At 42.2% G+C, this 22,181-nt stretch overlaps 1 protein-coding gene across 4 annotated transcripts in view; it reads left to right on the forward strand.

The window, feature by feature from the left end:
- Window positions 1–1,036: 1,036 nt before the first annotated feature.
- FRMPD4 (FERM and PDZ domain containing 4) overlaps window positions 1,037–22,181 on the forward strand; it is a 563,800-nt gene continuing 542,655 nt past the window's right edge. For 2 of the 4 annotated variants that reach the window (XM_026015299.2, XM_026015296.2), the window contains exon 1: window positions 2,226–2,670. In XM_026015299.2, coding sequence (XP_025871084.2) covers window positions 2,630–2,670 — 41 coding nt within the window. In that variant the 5' untranslated portion in view covers window positions 2,226–2,629. Of the gene's footprint in view, window positions 1,427–2,225; window positions 2,671–22,181 lie in introns of those variants that run through there. The other 2 variants (XM_072743797.1, XM_026015297.2) reach the window with 2 other exon arrangements.

A 22,181-nucleotide genomic window follows, 5' to 3' on the forward strand; every position in this document is an offset into this window, starting at 1 on the left:
CATGAAAACAAACAAACAGACCCCCAAAATCCCTGCCCTTGTGGAGCTTTTGTTCCAGCAAGTGCATCAGACAGGAAATAAGAAACAGTAGACATAAAAATTAATTATATAAAGCACTAGTGGGTGATAAGTGCTATGGAAACAAGAGAAAAACCCACAAAAAAACAATTAATGAGCCCTGGAATCCAGGGCAGGGGGACCTTGCGATTTTAAATAGGCTTTTCAGAGGTCTTTCGTTGGACGTGATATTTGTGCAATGCTCGATGTGGCCCAGGAGCTGTTACCGCTGCAGGCATCTGGGGGAAGAGCATCCCAGGCTGAGGGAACAACTAGTGGGAAGAGCCAAAGGTGAGAGGACACCTGCAGAGTTTGCAGAACAGCAAGGAGGCCAGTATTGCTGGGGCTCAGTTAGTGTTGGGGGAAGTAGAGGAATGGGAGAGAGTTTGGGAGGGGAGGAATAGATAGACATCTAGGGCCTTCTTGGTCATGTAGGAGCACAACTTTGGCTTGAAGGGAAATGGGGAACTTTTGCGGAGTTTTGATTAGACAAGCAACCTTATGTGACCCACATTTAAAACGCATCTCTCCGTCTAGTACATAGAGAATAGATGGTGGCATAAAAAGAAGAGATTTCTCTTTTTTAAACGCGTTGCCTTACTTATGTGACAGGGTTGCTATGAGACTCGAATGCAAAAATGCTTTAAAAAAGGTACAGGACAGTGTAGACCTAAACTACAGTTATTTTACACAGACAACGGGGGGTTCAAAAGCCAAGGTCCCTCTTGTTTCCTCTGTTGACGTGTGGTAACCCCGTTCATGGAATGAAACTAGTATATCTGTAAGAAGCCAAAGGAAAATCGAGTCTCTTCATTTTTTAAATAATGTAATTTTATGCCTGAGTTTCACATCATTTAGATTTTTTCAGATTGCTACCGATTTTATGTCTCATTTTTGAAAGAAATGCCTTCAAAAAAACAAAGTGGAAGTACTAGACTCGAATACTGGAGACTTTAAATACAGCAGCAGACCCAGAGAGGGGCAGAAGTCTGGGAACTTTAAACCTATTTCCTTTTCCCTAATCCCCTCCGAGAGCTCGAAGCGCACTGGCCAGATCCTCCAACATTTCGGGGGTGGCATCTTTTCTTTGCAGTGGCCCTGCCATCAGGTGAACGCTTCTGGGTGGGAGAACACACACTTTGTGCAGCCATCTGACCTTCAGAGAGTCTGGGGAGAGATTTTAAAGGATTTTGGAGAAGAGGCCTTGAGACTCCAAGGGAAAGAACAAGAAAAAAGAGGCCCGGAGAAGCCTGAGCCTCCGGGGACAGAGAACTGAGTTAATGAAGAGGGCTGATTACCCAAGATAATTATGTAAAAGAGAAGGCTAGGAGTTCTACATGGCTGCAACTTGGAGTTTACTCTGCCTTAGGTGAGTGTTTGTTTATGTGTCCGGCGTTTTGTTTTTATGAGTAAGGTCTTTTTTTTTTTTTTTTCTGGTTTTTTGTTTTTTTCCTTTTGTACCGGCTGCTCAATTTGAGAAAGCATCTCAGCTCTGCCTCCCAGACCCCGATCGCGTCCCTTCTCTTCCTTTAGATTCGGAACCCCATTCATAGCCGTCTCCCCGCCACTGGCTTCTGGGACCCTCCTCTCCGTACCCCTGTAGTGAGAAGCCGCCCGGTGTGCACCCTCGCCCCTCCAAACGCCTCCCGTTCCTATTTTCTTATTTCTCCAACGCTCGCCGGGTGCTGCTGTCCAAAGACACACCTTCCCAGCCAGCCCAGCTGTCGCGTCTAGCTCCAGTGGTTGGGGGAAGCAGTGGGACCTCTGTGCTCTCCAGACCGAGCCGCTGTGCTGGGCATCTCTCCCTCCCCTTCCCCTTGACAGACCATCCGGCCCGGATCGTCCCTGCTCCTTCCCCATCGCTAGTTTTGTTTATGGAACATACCAAGGCTTGGGCAACCTGCGGTTGCACGGCTCTCCTTTGGTTTGGGGAGGGAGTGGGTAGTGTTCGCCGTCCCCGGTGTGCCCGAGACTGTTAGATCAATCTTTCAGATCTGGAGGCACACGCAGCTGGTGACAGGAGAGCCCCCCCCCCCCGCGAGTGGGGGTAGGGAGAGGAGAAGGGACTCAGCTTGGGGAAGGAGGCAGGGAGGCAGCTGCAGTGCCGCGAGGGGTGCGTGCGCGTGTGCCAGGCTCGCCCGCCACCTCCCGGCTCAGTCTGCGCTCCTCCGCACGCGGGGCAGCCGGGCCGGAGGGCTGGGGAGCGGGAGCGGCGCCCCTCGCCCGGGCCTCGCCTCCCCAGGGCGCCCGGGAGTCCCCCAGGCCGGGGCGCACACCCGGGCCACGCTCCCCACCCCCGCCCCTTGCACCCTCCACGGCCCCCTCTCCGCTGAGTTTTCCAACACGGGCGCCCGTCAATGGTCCTGCTCCGGGATGCACACGCAGCTCACGGCCGGAGGGGGGTAGCAGCCACCGCCTCCAGGTGCGGGCTCTCCAGGTCCGCCGCCGCCACCCGCTGTCGCCGCCACTCGAGCCCCGGGGCGCGCTGAGGTCCCGGCCGGCCATGGGGCTGCCGTTGCTCGCGTGAGAAGGGGCGCCGCAGCCTCCGTGCTCGGGGTGCCCGGCTGCCTGCATGGATGTCTTCAGCTTTGTGAAGATTGCAAAGCTCTCGAGGTAGGGGCTGCGCCGGTTCATTTGCACCCAGGGCCGCCGCGGCCGGCAACTTGGTGCTTTATTTTTCGGGAGGCTTGGGGAGAGGCAAAAGCTGGAGAGAGCAGCGGGGCTTAAGGAAGGACTGAAAGGAGGTGGCCAGGGGCTGCTGCGTTCAACTTCTCTCCCACTGGCTGGTGGGGCTCGTGTATCGGCGGCTGTAGACCACAGGCGCGCGCACACACACACACACACACACACACACACACAGACGCACACCCTCAGGCACACACCAATATTCATGACAGTTTGTTTTCCCTTAGGAAAAACCCCAGTGGTGCTTGGGGGTCACATGTATAATTCAGGGCCAAGCGAAGATGGTTGTAATTGCTACTGTGAGGCAAAGCCAGAAGTGCTTGGAGTTTGGGTTCCTGCTTCCTAAGCAGCAGTGACCAAAAGTGGCCCCCTGGTCCCCACCCCTAAATTAGACCTCCACCCCCTGAAAACTCAGCTTGTAGGTTGACCTGGGTAATTGTCCCGTGTTTCCAGCAGTGACCTAGATGCTGAAGACACGGAGACCAAAGAAAGAGACCTTTTAGCCTTTCCTTGGGTAACTATGTAGTCCCAAGCCCTGAAAAATTGAGAAATTTGCTTCCAAGGGGCCATGTTGTTGAAACAGAAGAAAAATCATGGATTCAGGCAGATTTCTCTGGCAGTGCTGATAGAGGAAGAAGATTTCCACTTTTGGGGCGCCTAGGTGTTACCTGGTCAGAGCATTTGCTCTAGGTTTTCTGCCCTGCTTATGCTTCCAAAGTCTTCATCAAACCCAGGAAGTAGGTCTGTCCTTCTGGCAGTGTGGTGTTAACTGGGAAGCGCCTGGTATGAGAAGGCTTAGAAGACCCCACTTCACCTTCTTCACCCACATCTTTGGAATGATGAGCCTTCTGCCCCTTGAGCTTGGCTCTTTATAGCAGTTACCAACCACGGCCTTAGGAGGTAGGCAGTAAGAGTTTTCCAGGATGCAGTTTAGACTTCCTTGGAATTACAAGAAAATGGTTCTAGGTTTTCCTTTATTCCTTAGTGTCAGGGTGGGATGTGTTGATTGCACCAGGCAAGGATGAGCAGCCTCAGATAGCCCGGATCAAAATGTGTGTTGACTTGGCTTGGCCAAATTACATTTGGGCCATTTCGGAAGCATTCGGTTTGCAAGTTGCCTTTCAGATGTGCCTTTCACCAACATCCATAGGTCTTTATGTGTTCTTAGTGCCCATCTCCACCTTCCCTCTCTGCTCACATGAGTCACTCTTAATGTCACAGCAGATTTTCCAGGGAGAGGGCCCAGGGTAACTTAGTCTGGATAGACATGAGGTATACAGCTGATGGGTAAATATGTCTGTCTTGGAGCAGCCCACGAAGAGGTGTTTCCCTGCACATCAGAAGACTGACATGTCAAAGGGTGGGTGATTGTAGTGTGGCAAATTGTTTGATTTCACGCGAATATCACAGAGGGCCAGGCATCACACCTCTGTTCTGTTAACTTCCTGCACGCTTCTGCCTATGGCTGGTTTATAAACAGCTGTCGAGTCACAAACCATGGATGGTAAACGGCCGTGAGCAACAGTTTAGTGATTGCCCTGGTGCCATCTGCGTGATGGACAGAGACTGCCGAAGGAAAAGAAGTTCAACAGTATAGTTTAAAGTAACCAAGATAGATTTTGGTGGCCTCCACTGCTAGAAGTGATAGATGTTAAAAAACATCCAGAGCCTAGATTTAGTCCTTAAACTTTGGAGTTTGGGAGAGGACAGTGCTGTATATCAGTGAAAAGATGGTTTATATTCATTTTGCTAAATTCTGGGATGCCTTCGTGATATTCACAAATCTGAGTTCTTGCAAAACCCAAGCCAGGCTGTGGGGGATTAGGATCTTATTTTAAAGAGAGGTTAAAATTTAGTAAATGAGTGTGAATTTCACTTTCTGTCCTTAACGTGATCCAAATAGAGTGTTTATTCTAAAGAGAGAAGCTGCACATGTTCTGAGCTTATGTGCCCATTAAGAAATCTTTCATCCATAGGCATTCTTCTTGTTGCTCAGTGTGAGCTCGGCACTGGTCCCCAAGCTGAGATAGCAGTACGTGTAGAGGGTCATCAGTACGCCGAAGCACATGTTTACAGCTGCTGCTCCCTGGCCTTGTAGGAATAAAGTCTTGTGCATGTGTTTTAAACACTGTTACAGAAATCAGGTTCTTTTCTCAAAGGCGAAGTATAAAAGTGCTTACACTGCAGGATTTTCCTGATTTCAGAATGGATAATCTTCCTAAAGGATTTAGCTTTGATCAGCGTGGTTACTTGAGTGCTTAAAATTCTCGTGGTTTAGAGGTGAACGAACACACACAGTTACCCCGGGCCTTCGCCTTGTCTTTGGTTCCCAAGAACTTGAGTTTCTACGTGTTAATTCGGGAAGCGGTTGCTGTAGAAAGCATACCTGCTATTTGCCAAATGTCCTGTCTGCGAGTAAAGACAGAGGTAATTACAGAGAATTATTGAGAGACTATGAGTCCACGCTGGAATTAACACAGTAGTTTGACTTCTCAAAGTACCCACGTTTAACCACTTGTTCCCAGAATCTATGCCCTTTTAATCATGTGAAGAAAAAACCTCACAATTCAAATCGCCCCTCAGGAATTCAGTACCACTTTATGGTCATCATTTTTAAATAATGCCACCAAGCGCTGGAATAGCTGGCAAGTCGTGAGCCTCTTCCTCTTTTTGAATGAGTTGTGACCCCTTGATTGCGTGCATCGTGGGTGGCACAATGTATCGTGGTGCTATCCGGAGATGTTTTTTCTTGTTCTTCTAATTTTCTGGTTATTAAACTGTTTGATAGTTTACATGCAATTTTACTTCACTGTTTCCTTGGTAACAGTTATATATCATTTTTCATCCTTGTAGATGAGAGCATTACAGATGATTGCCTTATAAACCAGTAATAGTATAAAAATAGGCATATATTTTTATTGTTACTGCACTTTGTATCGACTATTTCATTTGTAAAGCAGATGCACTCTTCGAAATGTTTATAGGAGAATGCAGTTCAGTAGAAAAACATATGATTATGCCCCCTTTGCCTGAGGGAAGTGATTTGAAACCCAAAACTCATAGGGGTGTTATTAAACTGAGGGATGCTTTCAGGGATTAAATAGCTTGACTTCATGGCTCTTCTTGACACAAAATGGCACACTTTGAGATAATGATTGGGTCCCAATTGTTAATAGGAAGATTATTCCTTATAGAGGTAGGTAAATTTAGAGGCTGCTTTATTTCACATTAGCATGCGGTTGCACAGGCTATTTTGTGGCAAGGATCGTCCATTTGAAGAAGAATAAAACTATATATAGAGAGTTTCCTCAGATTCCTCTGTAAAACCTACTTAGAGACTACTAAACTTCTATTTTTTACCTTTACCATATTCAGAATTAAATATTTCTCGGGGGGGAAAGGGAAGTTAAGGAAGCAACGCAAAAGGTCATATTTTTCGCATCTCCTCTCTTTTTACCCAAATAATTGCATTAATATTGCTGATAATAGTGAGCTCTAGAGGCTAGCAACCAAAAACCCCCCAAAGACTCTGGATTTGAATTTTATTAAAAATGCTACTTGCTCATCATCCGAGTCCTTTCTGAGTTCTGCTGATTTTTGTGACTGTCAGGAGGTGAAATGATGAACAGTTTCATAACAGAACTAGATTCCTGTTTTAGGAATATTTAACTCTAGTTTCCCAGAGGTTGCTAGTTTGCAGCTGTAAAAGTCTAGTTGCTAGCAGTTCTTGGGGGAAGATGTCTAGTTCAGGCTTTATACCATTTCAAGCATCTTTCTCTCTCTCTCTTCCTTTCTCCTCTCCTCTCCTCTCCTCTTTCTCTCTCTCCTTGGGGCAAGTGAATTCCACCTGCTTGCTATCAGAATTTGATAGAGATAGTCACTTACTGTGAAGTTTACTTGTACTTTAAATGCATGACGTGAAAATTCTCACTTTCTGCTTATGGACCTTACAGCTATTCATTTTCTCTTTCTATACGCACATGCACACACATGCACACGCATGTACACACTCACACAGATGCATGGTTCAACTTTATTATTATTCCATTTGGAGTTTGCCATGGAAGTTTAGCTGTGAGAGAATATACGTTATTGACGAGCTAGGAATTTATCTTTAAGAATTGACTTAAAATCACTGATTTCATAGTTGGCTCAATAAGAAAAATTGAGAGCATTTTTGAGTTTTTGAGAATATAACCCCCAAATCTACTAACCTTACCATTAAATGATCTTGAACTTTGGGAGCTAATGATAGCAAGGAAAGAAAAATATATAAATAGGTTAAGCCAGGGGTTGGCAAACTATGGCCTGTAGGCCAAATCTGGCTTGCGGACTGTTTTGGTATAGAATGTGAGCTAAGAATGGTTTTCAAAATTAAAAATTGTTTTAGGGACGCCTGGGTGGCTCAGTCAGGTGAAGCATCTGCCTTGGCTCAGGTCACAATCTCAGGGTACTAGGATGGAGCCTGCCTCTCCCTTTCCAGCTCCCCCTGCTAGTTCTCTCTCTCAAGCAAATAAATAAAATCTTTAAAAAATTTTTAAAAAATGGGATGCTTGGGTGGCTCAGTGGTTGAACATCTGCCTTGGGCTCCCTGCAGGGAGCCTGCTTCTCCCTCTGCATGTGTCTCTGCCTTTCTCTCTGTGTCTCTCATAAATAAATAAATAGAATCTTAAAAAAATTTTTTTAAATGAAAATTAGTAGTTAAAAAGATCAAAAGAATAGGATGGAATTAAAGTGTCAGTATTCGTAAATAAAGTTTTATTAAAACACAGCTAGGCTCATGCATTTGTATATTGTCTGAGGCTGTATTTGCTCTACAGCAGCGAAGTTTAACAGATACTAACAAGACCTTATGACCCACAAAACCTAAAAGATTTACTATCTGGTCTTTCATAGAAAGTTTACCAACCCCTGGGTTAAACAATACCTTTTCCTATTTGTCCTTCTTTACATTATCAGAACATGTGTGTGGGCACAAGGATAACCGATTACGTACCTTCACAGAACGGCGGAGCCAGACGCTACTTAAAGCAAGGACAGATTTTAGTCAGTAATACAGCACTGTAATAGGGAAAAGAGTCCAATGTAAACTCAACACAACTTCAATTTGTAGAGAGGTGACCGGACATTTTATTTTATTTTTTAAAGATTTTGTTTATTTATTCATGAGAGACACACAGAGAGAGGCAGAGACATAGGCAGAGGGAGAAGCAGGCTCCCCAGGAGGAGCCCCATGTGGAACTCATCCCAGATTCCTGGATGACACCCTGAGCCAAAGGCAGATGCTCAACCACTGAGCCACCCAGGTGTCTGAGGTGACCTGACATTTTAAAGGGACAATGAGGGGATGGGGAAGGGGTGCGCTGGAGCTCAGTAGAGGCAGGGAAGTGCAAGAGTACCAAAACCTAGAAGGAGATTGGTCCTTGTGAAACTCAGATGGGTTTGCTAACTAGCATTTATCCAAGGTAGGCTCCTTCCCTCCCACTGAAGCTGGGAGACAGGGGCCCTACTTCAGGTGTTGGCTGGAACAAACAGTATATTCTTTCGACAGCCTCGAAGTTTTCTCAAGCAGGTACTGTACGGGGGTAGGCAGTTGGAGTCATCCTAACAATGTGTGGCCTTGAGCTGTTAGAAACTGAGTAAGTGTTTGTTCAGATCTTGATAGACCAAGGTTGAGGCCTTGTGGACAAAGGGCTCAAAGGAGCCTGGCTAGAGTTTGGTTAAGGAGAGAAACTTTGGTAATACAAAATTTAGCATATTGAGCACAAGAATTCACTAATGTACATTCACAATTAATGTGGACCTTATCTTTATTTAAACTTCTGATCTCAAATTACTTGTTTAACTGTTGGACATCAACCATTAGAAGTGAACATATTTGCCCTACTGGTATTCATTGCACCAGGGACAATTTTGCATCCTTCTTTGGTTGTTGCACCAGGGACAATTTTGCATACTTATTCTTTGATCACTGGGTTGGCCTGCTTTCTTTGTGTTGGGGAGTGGCTAGGGCTGAAATGATAAATGAAAGGATAAAGTGAAATGCAAAGAATTGTGTTCAAGTTTCTTGTGAGAGTGATGCTTCCTTTCCTTAGGCCTTTAAACTTATAGTTTAACATGGATAGAAAAGGAATGGGCAATATTTGTACAGCCTCAATGACATGTGCCCATGAGCTGATAAGCAAGTCCATGGGAGAATGCCTGGTATTTCCTTACAGTACACTTGAGCCATCTGGTCCTAATGGCTGATGACCTTCATTAATCTTTTTCCAAATGGAAGGAAAACTAGATACGTGGGTTTCGTTTTAGGCAGAAGGCTGGAAGTAGACTGTATCAATTTGGAGTTGAGTTTAACCCAACCTTCTTATGATTTGATTGAGGGCGTTGTAACGAAAAACCATAGGCTACCTTTAGTTCAGCACAGCGAAAACATCTCAAAAGTACGCTGCCTTGCTTCTGAGCAATTTAGGTCATTATGTACTAAAGCTGCGCAAACTATCTAGGAGAAATCTAAGCCTTAGTTTTAGATAACAAAGTTAACATTCCTATTTTTTTCCTGGCAAAGAGATGAGAAGGGCTTCCTGCCTGAATTCTTCTTTTAGAAATATATTTTCAAGTATGGTTTACAGGATTTGGCATACAATAAATACTCTGTACTAAATAATTAGTGAGCAAAGTTATACACAACCCATTCTCATACTTCTTGCGAATAAATTCTCGTAATTTGTTTAGCTGGACAATTTTCATGATCAGTAACTCAGAAATGTAAAGGAGTACGCACATATAAATAAATGGCCTGCTTTTGGACTTGGGGAATAAACTTTTATTTCTGTTTTGACCTTTGAAGCATTTTTTTTTTCTGTGATTGATGGTTAAAAAGTCACCGACGTGGACTTCTAAGAAATCTGTGTGTTACCGCTATCACCTCAAAAGGCAAACTTAGGATTGTGCTAAATGGGTTTTTATGGAAGTCAGGAGGTTTTATTTTAGGAAGTCCTCTTTGAATGATAGAACATACTATCATTTCTATGAAAATAATGTTTCTCAAGTTTGCAAAGGAAAAGAGATTTCCCTATAATTACATTTATTATAGGGGTTTGATTTTTTATGGTGGTCGTTTCCGTATGTTCCATAAATTGTGTAAGGTTTGCTTAATTGAAAATAAGGACATGATAATTTTCTGACAAAGATGAGCTTTAGAGAAAGCAATAGGCCTAGCACATGTAGGCAGGAATGTGTGGACCAGTGGAGGTCGAAATGCCCTCTGCCCACTTCGGGCCTGTTGTGTGCTGGTTCTGTGTTGGATCATACATCTAACCAGGGCAATTTTACAATGGCTCTTCGAACTGGAGCCCAGGGTGCTTGGCTCTTATGAATCTATAGTCCTAGTTACAAGCCCCTCGGGTGTCCAACTGAATTGTGGCTCAGGGCAATGTTCCCCTCTGTGGCCTAGGCCACCCAATTTGTTTCCCCTGCTTTTATTTTTATGTACTTATTTTATAAGAGCTTTACTACCAGTTTTTGTAAATAAAGTTTTATTGGAACACAGTCATGCTCATTTGTTTAAATATTGTCTCTGGTGGCTTTTGGCAGCGTTGAATGGTTGTGACAGAGACCACATGGCTTGCAAGGCCCATAGTATTTACTCTCTGCCCTTAACAGGAATATTTTACTGTTCTTCCTTGAGCTCAGTGCTCACATTCCCTTTTGGGGCTAGAGCTGTGCCCTGGGTGTCTGCCTATTTTTCTGGGATGGGGAAGGGTGGGTATGGTTGAGGGGTTACCCCACACCCAGCCAGCCTGGCCATCTCTCTGGGGGTCTTTACCTCTTAGCACTCACTGTACCACTTGAGAGTGAATTTACAAGTTTTCTTCTCTTTTAAAGATTCTATTTCTGGGACACCTGGGTGGCTCAGCGGTTGAGTATCTGCCTTTGGTTCAGGGAGTGATCCTGGGGTCCTGGGATTGAGTCCTGCATTGGGCTCCCCACCTGGAGCCTGCTTCTCCCTTTGCCTATGTCTTTACCTCTTTCTGTGTCTCTCATGAATAGGTAAATGGAATATTTTAAAAAATAATAAAGATTTTATTTCTTTACTTGAGAGAGGGAGAGAAAGCACTAGCAGGGGGAGAGACAGAAGGAGAGGGATGAACAGACTCCTTGCTGATTGGGAAGCCCAAGGTGGGGCTCCATCCCAGCACCGCAAGATCATGACCTGAGCTGAAGTCAGATGCTTTTTTGTTAAAAGATTATTTATTCATTTATTTGACAGAGAGTACAGGCAGGAGGAGATGCAGGAAGAGGGAGAGGGAGAAGCAGGCTCCTCGCTGAGCAGGGAGCATGATATGGGGCTCAAACCCAGGACCCCGGGATCATGACCTGAGCTGAAGGCAGATGTTTAACTGACTGAACCATCCAGGTGTTCCTTGAAGTTTTCTAAAGTTCTAAACAAATCCTCTATCTCTGTGTTCCTTAATGTACTTGGGGCAAAATCCTCATTCTTTATCTCTACCCTATTGGGGTTGGCCCTCTTTTTTTTTTGCCATCTTATTTCTGGATGTTTGCGATTTGTCTTTCCCAGCCTTAACTTCCTACTCAACCCCCAAACACACATGTGCACACATTTTTATATAGCAACAAGCACACACACACACACACACACACACACACACACACACTTCTACCTCTGTGTTGAACTCTATTTATTTACTTATTTGTTTTTTATGTTGAACTTTTTAGAAGTCTTAAATGATGTCACACCCCCGAGCCTTTGCATATAGTCTTCATTATGTCTAGAACACTCTTGACCTTGCCTCCTTTTCACCTGAAAAAGTACTATTTGTCTTTTATGTTGTAGAGGGGTTTTTGTTTGCGTTTTTGTTATGTTTTAGTTTCCAATCTAAGATTGTTCTGTGTAGCCTTTTCCAACTTTCCAATCCTGGGCTAAATGGCTGACTAGCATATTTTGTTAGTTTAGATAGTCCAACTATTTTAAGGGATCAACCCCTCAGTTAGCAGCTTATCTCTGCTGACCTGGAGACCCAAACACATGTTGCTGATGGAGGGGAGGGATTCTGTGAGACACTCAGAGAACCTGCAAGATGGAGGCTGTCTTACCTTCAGCTTGAGATTCAAGCTGAAGCCCATCAACATTCATCTGACAGATGAGGGGAGAGAAATGGTTGAAGATTGGCTGGGAGGTTTTGAAAGGTCATGCCTGGAATTGAGGATATGATTCTGCCCACCCTCCATTTCCCAGGACCCTGGTTACACCTAACTGCAAGGATTGCTGGGAAATTTAATACAGCTGTGCACCCAGTATCTAATGCAGGTCCCGACTTCATCGTAACATGTATTCACTATGTGGTAGATTGTTCTTTGTTCCCAATTCTTAAACCCTTCCTAAATCCAGGCCTCTTCTATGTGACGTAACAGTTCCTCCTGCTAGAGGTGGAGTTACCTTCCCTGCCTCATTGCTCTTGGGCTTCTGACTTACTTTGGCCAACAGAAGGTGGGCCAGGGTCACAGGGTATCCATTTTCGTAGAAGGCCTTAAGGGGCTGTGTGCATTTCTTTTTCCTTCCAGCATTGCTATAGGAAGAAGTGCCTGCAGTAGTATGTTGGTCCCAGAAGCTAGATTCACATGGCACAGCACCATCCTGCAAACCTGTGAGCATGAAAACATGCTAGTTGTTGGCTGACACTGAGTTTTGGGAAGTTTGTTATACAGCATCATGGTGGCAGTAGTTGACTAGGACACATTGTGTTATTTTTTTTTAAGATTTTATTTATTTATTCATGAGATACACACACACACACACACACACAGAGGCAGAGACACAGGCAGAGGGAGAAGCAGGCTCCATGCAGGGAGCCCGATGTGGGACTCCATACCGGGACTCCAGGATGACGCCCCAGGCCAAAGGCAGGTGCTAAACCTCTGAGCCAGCCACCCAGGGATCCCCGACACATTGTGTTATAATTCAGTCCAATTTTGTATTGTTTGAGGGCAAACCCTCTTCATATGACACCTCCTTGGTTCAGGGTAGATACTAAGTATTTGGTGAGTTATGAATGAATCAGAGTGAAACCATGCTGCATTGCACATGGTGTCAGGTGTTGATTATCACAGCTATGGCTGCTTTGGCACTTCGTTCAGCAGATCTGACAGCTCCTGATTTTGAGGATCTGCCTCTAGTACTTGTGCCCGCTGGACACTAGGCAGCGAACCACTGCCTGCGGCTAGAAGTCCAGCCAGAACCCCTCGTTCTGACACTTGTTTTCTTTCCCTTCCTTCAAGTCCTAGTATTCACCAGTTATACACATTGTTTCTCTACCGCCACAAGAGAATTGGGCATAATATTTGTAACATACTTAAAGATTTGATAATGAGACTTTTGTGTCCTTAAATGTCATATTAAAGAATCTATGATCAGGGTATTTTACATACAGTACATTGAGTAAATGAAATAACTGGGAAGTAGAATACTCACTATACTAAATGAAAGGCACATATTTGGGGGGAGGGGCTTCCCTGGCTCAGTGGGTGGAGCCTGTGACTCGATCTTGGTGTTGTGAGTTCAAGCCCCATGTTGGATATAGAGATTACTTACAAATCTTTAAAAAATTTTATTTAAAAAAAAAAAAATTTATTTAAATAAAGTGCATATATTTGACCTAGAGTTAGCTTTTATATTGCCCTTTTAAAATATCACCATGAATGAGGAAATTTTAAGAAATCAGTCTATGAGAATATTGCTTAAAAATGAACATGAGGGGACATGGACACCCGGGTGGCTCAGTAGATGAGCTTCTGCCTTTGGCTCAGGTCGTGATCACAGGGTCCTGGGATCGAATCCCACATTGGGCTTCCCCGGGGAGCCTGTGTCTCTGCCTCTCTCCATGTCTCTCATGAATAAATAAATAAATAATATTTTTAAAAAAATGAACGCGAGATACAGTGCAGAGGTCAGGTAAAAGTACAAGGAGATGCTCTATAAAGTGATATAGGAAGATCTCTGGATATATATTAATGTACACATCTCTCTCTCTCTCTTTTTAAGATTTTACTTATTTATTCGAGATACTGAGAGAGGCAGAGACATAGGCAGAGGGAGACGGAGAAGCAGGCTCCCCCCAAGGAGCCCGGGATCACGACCTGAGCCAACGGCATATGCTCAGCCGCTGAGCACCCAGGAACCATGTACATCTTTTATCTATTTTAAAGTAAGCTCTACATCCAATGTGGGGCTCAAACTCACCAACCCGAGATCAGGAGTCCCAAGCTCCACCAACTGAGCCAGCCAGGTGCCCCTGGGTACATTTATTGTTTAAGTGAGAATAGTAAGATGCAAAACTGCTTAAAAACTAGAGGATTAGGTATATATTTTTTCTTGTGTTTGTATAAAAATGACTGGAAGGATACATAAGAAACTAAAAGCAGAATTTAACTCTGTAAATTAGGGGCACAGGGAGTTATGTGTGAGAGAGACTGGTCCCCACGTCCCCATTCACACTTCATATTTTATTTTGATTTTTGAACCCGAGGACTATATGAACCATTAACAAGTAAATTTGAATTTCAAAAAAGCCACTACCTGACAATAGCTAGGCCTCCCAGATCCTGTAAGTCTTCTTTAGCATATGAAAATCCTTTTGGAAACTTCCCTTGTCTTTACTTACCCCAACTCCATAGTATATAATCAATTGCTCCTCAGCAATTTCTGCCCCTGGGTCCTATCCGTGGGCTTTAATAAAGACAACTCTTTGCACTGGGTGTTTGGTGGGCGGGGCTAATAAGATACTTACATAAATCCAAAGTCCAAACAGTATCAGTAAGTTTTCAAATGTTTTTCTGATTGTAGAAGTGAGATAACTGTATTGTAGAAAGTTTTGAGAATATAGAATATATAAAGGAAAATATATAGAAATATTTGAAATTTCATCAGCCAGATATAATCACTGTTATCTATTTTCTTTAATCTTTCCTTTCATTTTACATAGTATCATATATACATAAATCTATACTTCACATTTTACAAAATATTGTTTTTGTATCATTAAAAATTCTTTATAAATGGGAGCCCTGGGTGGCTCAGGCAGCTAAGCATCTGCCTTTGGCTCAAGTCCTGATCTCAGGGCCCTGGGAATCCCTGCATTGAGCTTCCTGCTCTTCGGGGAGTCTGCTCCTCCCTTTCCCTCTGCTCCCCACCCCCTTGTGCTTGCTCTCTCAAATAAATAAATAAAACCTTTAAAAAATTCTTATAAATATAAAATACAAAGCTACATATGCTACAGTTTAGTGAATGACTTCTTATTTAATTAACATTTAGATCATTTCTAGTGTTTTGACCTGGATGAACACTGTGATGCAATAAATATCTTTACAGCTAAGTCTTTGGATTATGGACATTTTTTATGACATTAATAATAGCATACTGAATATTTCAAAACTCATAAAAGTCAGAAGGTAGTTTGAGATGCCATTAAGTGATATTCAAATTTTATGCTAAAATTGGGGGCATTCTAGTTCCTCATAGGTATTAAAATTGATGAGCAGAATTTGTCCGGGACCTGAACCTCATGACAAGACATGAAGCAGTTGGTGGTGGGGAAAGCTTGAGTAATGGTGGTTGGAACTATCAGGTTGATTTTGAGCAAGTCAGCCTTTGTTTCCTCAAATTGTGCAGTGGGGAAATCGTGTAATATTTCTCTAAATTTGATTCTAGGGCAGCCCCTTTGGCGGTGGTGCAGCGGTTTAGCGCTGCCTGCAGCCTAGGGTGTGATCCTGGAGACCCTGGATAGAGTCCCACGTCAGTCTCTCTGTGTGGTGCCTGCTTCTCCCTCTGCCTGTGTCTCTGCCTCTCTCTGTGTCTCTATGAATAAATAAATAAATAAATAATCTTTAAAAAATAAAATAAAATAAAATAAATTTTATTCTACTTCTAAAATTCTATCATTTTACCATAGAATAAGCAAATTCTAAGAAATGCATCCATGAGAACTTTGATTAAAATAGCATGAAACACTATGCAGTTGTAAAAAATAAAGAAAAAAAGAATGTTCTATGTAGTGATTTAAAATGATCTCCAGAATATATTTATTAAGTAAAAATAAACTATACAACAGTAAACATGCTTGCATTTACTTAAAAAATACTGAAAGGATACATAAGAAAATAATAAAAATGCTATTAGAATGGGGGGGAGGGGATTCCTGGGTGGCTCAGTGGTTTAGTGCCTGCCTTCGGCCCAGGGCTTGATCCTGGAGTCCCAGAATTGATTCCCACGTCGGGCTCCCTGCATGGAGCCTGCTTCTCCCTCTGCCTGTGTCTCTGCCTCTCTCTCTCTCTCTGTCTCTCATGAATAAATAAATAAAATCTTAAAAAAAAAGAATAAAAAAAAAGAATGGGGGGAGGTTAAGGGGCACCTGGCTGACATAGTTGATAGAGCATGAACTCTGGATCTCAGGATTATGAGTTTAAGCCCCACGTTGAATGTAGAGCTTACTTAAAAAAAAAAAAAAAAAGAATGGGGGAAATAGGGAGAGAAGAAAGTTTGCTTAGAAGAAATAAATTGGGTATATATGATCCTCCCAATAGGATAAAATGTTGAAAAATTTGCTCCAGATGAAATATAAATTGCCAAATCAGGCCATTCTAACCTATAAGTTCCTAGTTTTCTCTATTTAGAACTAATGAAATAAAAGATAATTCAATATATTAAGGATATATATCTGAAAAGTATAATAGAAATTTCAGATTTATAAAATTTTCATGGTAATTTTTATTAGCAAATGCAGATAAAGCTGGAAGATGGGATGGTATCATTTAAAAGGTGATAACTTTTTGTATAGAATTGAGAGTACTCTGAAGCAAAATTTCTTCAGTTTCTTAATCTAGATTAGCTTTTCTCTCATAGGAATATAAACAAAAATATTTTTCTTTTTTCCCTACCTTTCCCATTCCAGCAAGGAATGCTTATTTTATATGTTTTTAAACTTAAAATTTATTAGTTTTTGACAGCAGTATTAACATCTTATCTTCTGATAATCTTCCACTCATCAAAGGGGGACAACTTGGTGTGTTTTGGAGAACCCATTCTGGGGATGTACTGATGGATGTTTCCTTTAGGACCGTAATTTGGTTATGATGCCATTAGTTCATAATTTGGCTTTCCGGTTGAGATCATGTTGACAGGTTAAAGAATAGAATGCTATTTAACTAAGTTGATGGAACACACGCAGGAGGCAATAAAGTGCCTAATCCTTCTCTACTGGTTAATTCTTTAGTTGACCTCACTTCTTTAGTACTATTGTGGTCATATAGAACTCCCTCAACTTCCATTTATCTAGAATATAGTGATGTGTTCAATCAAATCGTCTAGTATAGGTACATGTGTTAACATTTGTTGAAGATCATCAGAACACAAGAAGATATATGCATAAAACCATTCCGGGGTGTAATTCATACTTTTATTTCTGACCTAGAAGTCATTTCTGATTTTTTTTCCTGTGTCCTAGTTAGGGATCAAGGGCTGGCAAACTACAGCCTCTGGACCAAATCCAACCTGTTGCCTGTTTGTATAAAGCTAAGATTGGTTATTACATTTTTAAATGGTTCCCCCAAATCAAAAGAAGAATATTTCATGGTATGTGAAAATTATATGAGAATGAAATGTAAGTATCCAAAAATAAAGCTTTATTGGCACACAGCCATCCCTATTATGTATTGTTTGTGGCTGCTTCCTTGATATAATTGGAGAGCTGAATGATTGCTATGGAAAATATATGATCCACAAAGCCTAAAATATCTCCTCTATACAGCAAGTTTGCTGAGCCTTGTCCTATGTCATCAAATATCAAGTGAGAAGAGAATTAAAAATGAATATGTAGATACAGATTTAAATATATAAATATTTTTATCTTTTTGGGTTTTTGGAAATCCTGCATAAATGGGATGCTAGATAGTGTCACTTTGCACTTACAGATGATTCTCTGTATAAATGTTCTTACTTTGGACAATCCTGTCTCTTCTCCAGTAGATTTTAAACATCCTAAATAGAAATTATCTAATAGAGGTGCCTGGCTGGCTTGGTTGGAAGAGCATGCGACTCTTGATCTTGAGGTCCTGAGTTTGAGCCCCACTTTGGGTGTAGAGATTGCTTAAAAAAATAAATATTTTTAAAAAATCATCTTGTAAATGGTTAAATCCTCCTGCTGTGCTTTCTTTCCCACAAGGAAGATCTAATAACCTACACATCTTATATAGTAAAGGATTCAAAGCAAAAAGCTGATAAACTGTTTCGCTTTTGTCTACTGATTTTTTTGCTATGACAGGTGAATGCTTTGAAGGAAAGTGTAGAAACCACACTGGAAAAGTATGTGTGGGAGGATAGAAGAAATAGAAGAGGATGTGAACCCCCCGACCTTGGCCAGTACTACTTGGTTATCTGTGTCTACTTCCTAGGAAGTGTACATCAAAACTCCAGTACAACATAGATAGTTTATTTAGGGATACCTATACTTAGTAGTTCTTGTATAACCTAAATAGCTTCTTTGTTTTAAGGTTAAAAATGTCATCTTCGTTATGTTTTCTTATTATGTGTATCGTTTAAGATATTTTAGCTGCGAATAAAGGACTGCTTTACTGAAATTGGCTTACACACTGTATTTCTAGAGGTAGGTGGTTCCTGGATTGGGCTTCATTGACTCAAGCTCTTTCCTTCTTCTCCACCAGCTTTATGCTTGTTACCTCATGCATGTGAAATGGTTGCCTCAGTTTCAGGCATTGTATCATCCTATGGCTGGGTTCAGAGGCAGGAAATAGGGTGACTGGAGCATTGTGAGCATTTTCCTTATCTCTCTCTCTTATCATGGAAGAACATCTTTTGCAAGAGCTGAGGATCTTCCCTTATAGTATCCTTGACCAGAGTGGGTCTCCTGGCCACACCTAGCAAAGGGCAATCAGATGTTCATTTCTGACTTACCTCTCCAGAGATCCTAACACTCAGAATCAGAGTCCTAATAGCATGGAAAAAGAAAAGAAGTAAAGAAAGCAGTCAACATGCAATTCCTCTTCAATATTTTCTCTTTTAACCAGAGCTGCACTTTTGGAGAACAGCAACAAGGCTCTTGTTTGCAGAAAAAACACTTGAATTTGAAAGGTAGCTATAAAATGTCCATTTGGACACTATACCCATATTCTGGTAGAATTATGTGGCCCTTATTGCTCTGTGATCAAATAGTAAGTGTATTACTTAGGATGCTGTCAGCAGTGAGTGGTAGAAAACCTAACTACAGATAGCTTGAGGAGGAGGGCAATTTATTCTCTTATATAAGAAATCCAGAGGTATGGGGCACCTAGTTGGCTAAGCATGCAACTCTTGATCTCAAGGTCATGAGTTCAAGCCCCACATTGGATGTAGAGATTACTAAAAAAAAAAAAAAAAAAAGAAAAGAAAAGAAGAGAAAAGAAAAAAATACAGAGGTAGAGCCACTTTAGAGTTGGTTAACTGGGTTTTGTCATCTTTTTCATGCACCGTATAAGCATGTGGCCTGAACCTCTTATGGTCACAAAGTGATTATAGTATCTCCATCTATCGTATTTTCACACACACACACACACACACACACACACACACACACTGATGATGGGGTTCCTCTCTGGCTTAGTAGGTGGAGCATGCAACTCTTGATCTTCGGGTTGTGAGTTCAAACTCCACGTTGGGTGTAGAGATTACTTAAAAATAAAATCTTAGGGGATCCCTGAGTGGTTTGGCGCCTGCCTTCAGTCCAGGGCGTGATCCAGGAGTCCTGGGATTAAGTCCCATGTCGGGCTCCCTGCATGGAGCCTGCTTCTCCCTTTGCCTGTGTCTCTGCCTCTCTCTCCCTCTCTCTGTGTATCTCATGAATAAGTAAATAAAATCTTAAAAAATGAGAGAGGAGTAGAATATGTTGTTTCTATGCTTCTCTTTTTGAGAGTGTGAAAAAATTTCTCAGAAACCTCATAGCAGAGTCCCTTGATCTGACATTGTCTAGGACTATCATTGTATCTCATGTCTTTCTTAAATCTACCTGGTAAAGGGAATCACCATGGCTGGTTTAGGCTTACAGACGTTGGCACTGTGATCTGTGGACCAAATACAGCCTATCGCCTGTTTTCATAAATAGAGTTTATTAGAATACAGCCATGCCCATTTGTATACTTAAAATTTATGGCTACTTTTGTACTACAACAACTGAGTTGAGTAGTTGCAACAGAGACCATAGAGCCCTTGAAGCTCAAAAGCTTTATTTACTATCTGGTCCTTTATAGAAAAGGGTTGCTGAGCCCTGGTTTAGAGAACCAATGGTTCTCAAGTGGAAAACAGGTATTGGGCAATGCCTCTGAATGTTCTAGTTGTTAATGATGTTGGGGCCCGGGGTCCTATGGCGATAAAGTGGGAAGGGACCAGGGATACCAAGCATCCTAACATGAGCAAAATAGTTGGGTGTAATGAAGAGTTGTCCCACTCAAAATCGCACTGGGACCTTCCTATGGACACACACTGACATATCAATTAAGAGTCAGTTTCTAGCATGGGAGAGGACCTCAGCTCCTGCTACCCCCATCTTACCCCCAATCCAGTATATGGCCAGCTAATACCTCTGCAAAATTGAGACGATGGGAAAAGAAGGAGAGGAAATTGTTGGTTCTACAACCCAAAGTTCTGGCTGTGGAGAGCAGAGAGGATTTGCTAAATTGATATGCAGAAAGGGATGGATGCACGGATACCTGATCATTGTGGACTGACTCATCAGACGAGGACAGTGGTTTCCCTGAGGGGGAGTAGCTCACAGTGCTGGAGTTTTACCTGAGTGGGTAATGAGCTCTCCTGTGTTCCATATGCTACAGGATTGGAGTTCACATGAACTGAAAAGATCTTTTCTTTCATGCTGTTCTGTAATGAACAAATTATTTCTGACAAGAATGTGTTAACCATATGATCAAAAATAAGGTTTAAAAGATAAGTATAGGGACACCTGGGTGGCTCAGCAGTTGGGTGCCTGCCTTCCACTCAGGTTGTGATCCTGGGATCCGGGATCGAGTTCTGCATTGGGCTCCCTGCAGGGAGCCTGCTTCTCCCTCTGCCTATGTCTCTGCCTCTCTCTCTCAGTCTGTCTCTCATGAAAAGATAAATAAATCTTTAAAAAAAAAAAGATAACTATAAACAAGTAATCTAAAATAATTTTTCTTGGCATTTATGATAAAACGAATTAATGTATTAGGTGCTTTATATTGAAAATAATTTGATAATTGTGCATTTCTTATTCCCCACCATTTTCTCATTGATTGAATAAGGTGTATGAGTGCATAATGAAAATATCTTAACTATAGTTTTTTTTTGTATATCTATAGCCATAATCACATTAAATGAAGGCATGATGATAGATATGAAACATGTTGGAGTATTCCCATGAATGAGTAGGTATAGATGCTTACATGTTAAACAAATCTGATGTTTGATGATTGCCTAGAATATTGTAGTATTCTGATTTTTTATTTTATTTTAAAGATTTTATTTATTTATTTATTTATTCATGAGAGACACAGAGAGAGACAGAGACAGAGACATAGGCAGAGGGAGAAACAGGCTCCACGCAGGAAGCCCGAGACGGGACTTGATCCCGGGTCTCCAGGATCAGGCCCTGGGCTGAAGGCAGCGCTAAACTGCTGAGCCACTCGGGCTGTCTTATTCTGATTTTTTTAAACCAAAACTCACAGTAAGAAATTCATTTTCCACTGTTACCAGAACACACAAACACACACAATTAAAGCAAATTTCACAAAATAATCATTTGAACACAATCTGATTCTGTTCTATTTTATCATTTTTATTTTATTATTTATTTATTTAAAAGATTTTATTTATTCGTAAGAGACACAGAAAGAGAGGCAGAGACATAGGCAGAGGGAGAAGAAGGCTCCCTGCAGGGAGCCCGATGCAGAACTCAATCCCAGAACCTCAGGACCATGACCCAAGCCGAAGGCAGATGCTCAACCACTGAGCCACCCAGGTGCCCCTATCATTTTTTTTTGAAGATTTTATTTATTTTTTCATGAGAGACACACACACATGCAGAGGTAGAGGCGTACGCAGAGAGAGAAGCAGACTTCACGCAGGGAGCCCTATGCGGGACTCAATACCGGGACTCCAGAATCACGCCCTGGGCCAAAGGCAGGTGCTCAACGGCTGAGCTACCCAGGTGTCCTACCCCCTATCGTTTTTTATTTTTTATTCTGCTGAGTGCAGCTCACTGAAGTACAGTCGACCTTTGAACAATGTAGGGGTTAGCAGTGCCGGCCCCCTACGCAGTTGAAAATATGCCTATAACTTTTGACTCCCCTGAAACTTAACTACTAATAACTACTGTTAACCAGAAGCCTTACCAATAACATAAACA

Source organism: Vulpes vulpes, chromosome X, assembly GCF_048418805.1.
Source record: "Vulpes vulpes isolate BD-2025 chromosome X, VulVul3, whole genome shotgun sequence".
NCBI classification, from domain to species: domain Eukaryota; kingdom Metazoa; phylum Chordata; class Mammalia; order Carnivora; family Canidae; genus Vulpes; species Vulpes vulpes.